A 4,022-nucleotide genomic window follows, 5' to 3' on the forward strand; every position below is an offset into this window, starting at 1 on the left:
TCTATTCATAATTTACAACTCCTGTGTCGGTAAAATTACTAAAATGCCCTAGAGTCCGTAAATCATTAAAATACTCTGAAATTGTAAATCACTGAATTACCCTCGGAATTGTAATTACATCCAATCCTCAATTTCATGTATTACTAAAATATCCACAGGCTCAGAAATTACAAAATTGCCCTTATAATGTGAAATTACTGAAATGCCCTTGTCGGTCAACGATCACCGAAATTTAGTCAACGCTGGCCGGGAAGCACGGGTTAGACACTTTTGGCCAAGCTGAGTTCAATGGTACCGGCGGTGAGCTCCAACGCGCGGTAACGACGCCAGAATCTAGCTCGGCAGCCGTGAATTCCAACAATTGACCGGCGGAAAAATAGTGACTCCCGGTGGCTATGGATGGTCAGAAATGGAAGAGGGAATCGTGGGGAAAAAAATCCAACCGGTGGTGTCACCCAAAACCAGTGAAAATCCTGGCGGAGCAAAGCAAAACAGTTGCGGGTTTTCAAGCTTCAATCGCCGGTGTTCCGGTTAGTTTTCGGCGGCGAGGATGGCAGGGGAACGACGACTAGCTTCTAAGCTTCAGATTGGTACCAAGCTCGGCCGAAAAGGTGGCCGGAAATGGGAGATATGGCCGGGTCACGTTTGCGGGTTCTAGGTCGGGTTTTCGAGTCGGGTTGATGGCTTCTCTCTCTCACCTCTCACACACGTGTGGCTTCTGTGTTTGCTCTGTTTTTTCCAGCTTTTTTTTATTAATAAAATCCTTAACCGCCTCATTTTTATTTTAAATTCTACATATGTTACAAAACAATACCAGGAGAAATAACTCTAATAAGTAGCATACTAGTACTTAGTACTTATACATAATATCATGTGACATAACTCCACACTGAATATCATACATCAACAGACATGGAATTCATACATACATACATGACAAACTGCACCAAACAGTATTAGGGGAAATAACTCTTAATACTCGCCGGGATCATCATCGCACGAGTAGAGCGAGGGAAAAACCTCTCAATACCTAGCGTAATTAAACTATATCGCACGGGTAAGTAACCTAACTCTCAATACGCAAGCACATAGTCTATGGGGAAAGGTACATATATGGTGACTAGTAATCACATCTCATGACTCAATCAAACATACGATATGCGTACATGTAACCATAACATGATATTAAATCATAATATCAAACATAAATGCTTCACGGAATACATAATAGTAATAATAGTATCCACTCACAAATCTTGTTTCACTCCGGGGTTCGTTGGGTCTCTTGTGGGTTCCCGGATTATAGAGTTCCTCCTAAAATATAGGATTTGTAATTACCGGTTAGAACTGATATAAAAACTTATGCATATCATGTAAACAGTAACATAACTGCTCAAACTTCATAAATCTATTACCCACGAGTTTACTAGATATTAATCTAAATATCCAATTCTATTTTCTGTAACGTTTCCTCTCAATTTCTCTTTTCCCACCTTCAGCTTCTTTCTTTTCTTTTCTTTCTCTTTTTCACTTTTCTCTCTCTTTTTCACTTTTCTCTCTCTTTTTCTTCTTTTGTTTTGCTCTCGGTTCTCCAATTTGGTAAATGAAGCAATTATCAAAATGTTGCATTTTATAAAGCCACCGAATGAGCCACCAAATGCAAGCAAGTAGCTGACTGTTGCTTTTGTAGATTGTCATGTTTGGCTTTTTTTTTTTTTCCAAGTAGTGCATGAAAGTAATACACTCTTTGCTATCATCCCGCCTCAAATTGGCAACATCTCCAATCTTAAATTCCTTGACATGGGAAATAATCAATTGTCTGGAGTAATACCACAAGAAATCGACCCTCTAACTCATCTAAAACACCTTTACATTAATGTGAATAAGTTACGCGGCTCAGTTCCACGAGAAGTAGGTCAATTAAGCTCTCTTAAACAACTAGTCTTATATGCAACGGTTTGTCTGGTTGGCTCCCTTCTTCTTTCGGTAACTTAAACAACTTGGCTATGTTGAATCTCAATAATAATTAACTTTTTTGGCTCTATTCCTTCATCTATGGGAAACTTGAAGTTTCTTTCCACTTTAGACTTGAGTATAAATAAATTTAGTGGTTCAATGCCAAATTCTTTGAGTAACTTAACCAGCTTGGTTATTTTGTATCTTTATGAAAACTCATTTCTTCTGTTCCTTCACTTATTGGAAACTTGAAGTCTCTCTTTCATCTAGATTTGTCTGAAAATCAGCTTAGTGGTTCGATCCCCCATTTTTTGGGCCATTTGAGCAACTTGGCTGTATTGCATCTTGGTGATAATTCACTTTTCGGTTCTATCCCCCCAATTCTAGGAAAAGTCCAATCTCTTTTGAGTTTAGGATTTGATCTTAATCTACTCAATGGTGTCCTTCCTCCTTCAATTAGCAATCTGAGCAATTTAGAAGGTTTATACCTATACTCTAGTTTGGTTTCAGCAGAAATAGGAAATCTCTTGCAATTAATTGAGCTAGAGATAGACAACAAGCAGCTTTTTGGTCAAATTCCTAAAAGCCCGAGAAATTTCACAAGCTTAAACATAGTACATCTTGAACAAAATCATCTCACGGGAAACATATATGAAGTTTTCGGCATATACCCAAACCTGACGTTCTTAGATCTTAGTCAAAACAATTTTTATGGTGAAATCTCATCTAATTGGGGGAAATGTCAGTAATTAGGCTCTTTAAATTTTTCAATGAATAACATCACTCGGAGCATACCTCCTAAGATTGGAAAGTTATACCAACTTCATAAACTTGATTTTTCATTGAATCACATAGTTGGAGAGCTTCCAATTGAACTTGGAAATTTAAAGTCCTTAAACTACCGTGCTTTGAATGGTAATAAAGTTTATGGGAGCTTACCTCGAGTACTTGGCTCAATTAGTGATCTAGAGTATCTTGACTTGTCTACAAATTAGTTGGGCAACTCTATCCCAGAAACTCTTGGAAACTTGTTGAAATTGCACTACTTGAGCAACAATGAGTTTCGAAAAGAATTTCCAGTTGAATTGGAGAAGTTGGTTCAGCTTACAGAGCTAGATTTAGTCATAACTTTCTGGGAGGAGAGATACCGCCCCAAATCTGTAATCTGGAAAGCTTGGAGAAGCTTAATCTCTCGTACAATAACCTTTCTGGTTTAATTCCAGGTTAATTTGAAGGAATGCATGGCTTGTCATGCATAGACATATCATACAATGAGTTGCGAGGTCTAATTCGTAACAGCACAGGAATCCATTATAATCTTGTGGATGCATTACAAGGGAACAAAGGATTGTGCGGTGATGTTGACGGTTTTCAGCATTGCAAAGACTATGTAACTCACAAACATGTCTTCAAAAAGAAATGGTTTTTAAATATGTTTCCACTTTTTGGAATACTTGAGCTTTTGTTCTTTGTGGTTAGAATGATTTCTGGAAGAATGAAGAAGGCTTCAAGAGAAAACAAAGTAAGTTGTTTGAATAATCAAGGACTATTTTCGATATTAACTTTTGAAGGTAAAATTATTTTCGATATTAACTTTTGAAGGTAAAATTTTGTATGAAGAAGTCATTAGAGCGACGAACAATTTTGACGCTAAGTATTGCATCGGCACAGGTGGACAGGCCAGTGTTTACAAAGCTGAGCTACCATCTTGGGAGATCGTAGCCGTTAAGAAATTTCACTCACCACATCCTGATATGGTAGTGCAACAAGCATTCTCGAATGAGATCAAGGCATTGACAGAGTTGCGACATCGAAATGTTGTGAAATTTTATGGTTTCAGTTTCCATCCCCGACAATCATTTTTACTTTACGAATATCTTGGAAGGGGTAGTTTGGCCATAATTCTGAGCAATGATGCAGCGATAGACCAATTCAGCTGAACTGTGAGAATGAATGTGATTAAAAGTGTAGGTAATACCTTGTCTTACATGTCAAAATTGGCTGCATCTAGAAGCTTTGACAAGAATGGTTGGCATGGCTGCATCTAGAAGCTTTGACAAGAATGG

At 37.9% G+C, this 4,022-nt stretch overlaps 1 protein-coding gene across 1 annotated transcript; it reads left to right on the forward strand.

Moving 5' to 3' along the window:
- Positions 1-3,193: 3,193 nt before the first annotated feature.
- LOC18046641 (MDIS1-interacting receptor like kinase 2) lies at positions 3,194-3,896 on the forward strand. Its single transcript, XM_024187250.1, has 3 exons — positions 3,194-3,346; positions 3,436-3,478; positions 3,559-3,896. Exons 1-3 carry the CDS (start codon positions 3,194-3,196, stop codon positions 3,894-3,896), a joined length of 534 nt encoding a protein of 177 aa, XP_024043018.1.
- Positions 3,897-4,022: the final 126 nt, after the last annotated feature.

The sequence above is a fragment of the Citrus clementina genome, unplaced genomic scaffold (genome assembly GCF_000493195.1).
Source record: "Citrus clementina cultivar Clemenules unplaced genomic scaffold, Citrus_clementina_v1.0 scaffold_3, whole genome shotgun sequence".
NCBI classification, from domain to species: Eukaryota; Viridiplantae; Streptophyta; class Magnoliopsida; order Sapindales; family Rutaceae; genus Citrus; species Citrus x clementina.

Bases quoted from the DNA above. Each gene is read 5' to 3' on its own strand.
- LOC18046641 (XM_024187250.1), top strand. From the start codon at position 3,194: ATGCATGGCTTGTCATGCATAGACATATCATACAATGAGTTGCGAGGT. The intron at 3,347-3,435 runs GTAACTCACAAA...CTTTGTGGTTAG, and splicing joins TTCAGCATTGCAAAGACTAT to AATGATTTCTGGAAGAATGA. The intron at 3,479-3,558 runs GTAAGTTGTTTG...TAACTTTTGAAG, and splicing joins AGGCTTCAAGAGAAAACAAA to GTAAAATTTTGTATGAAGAA.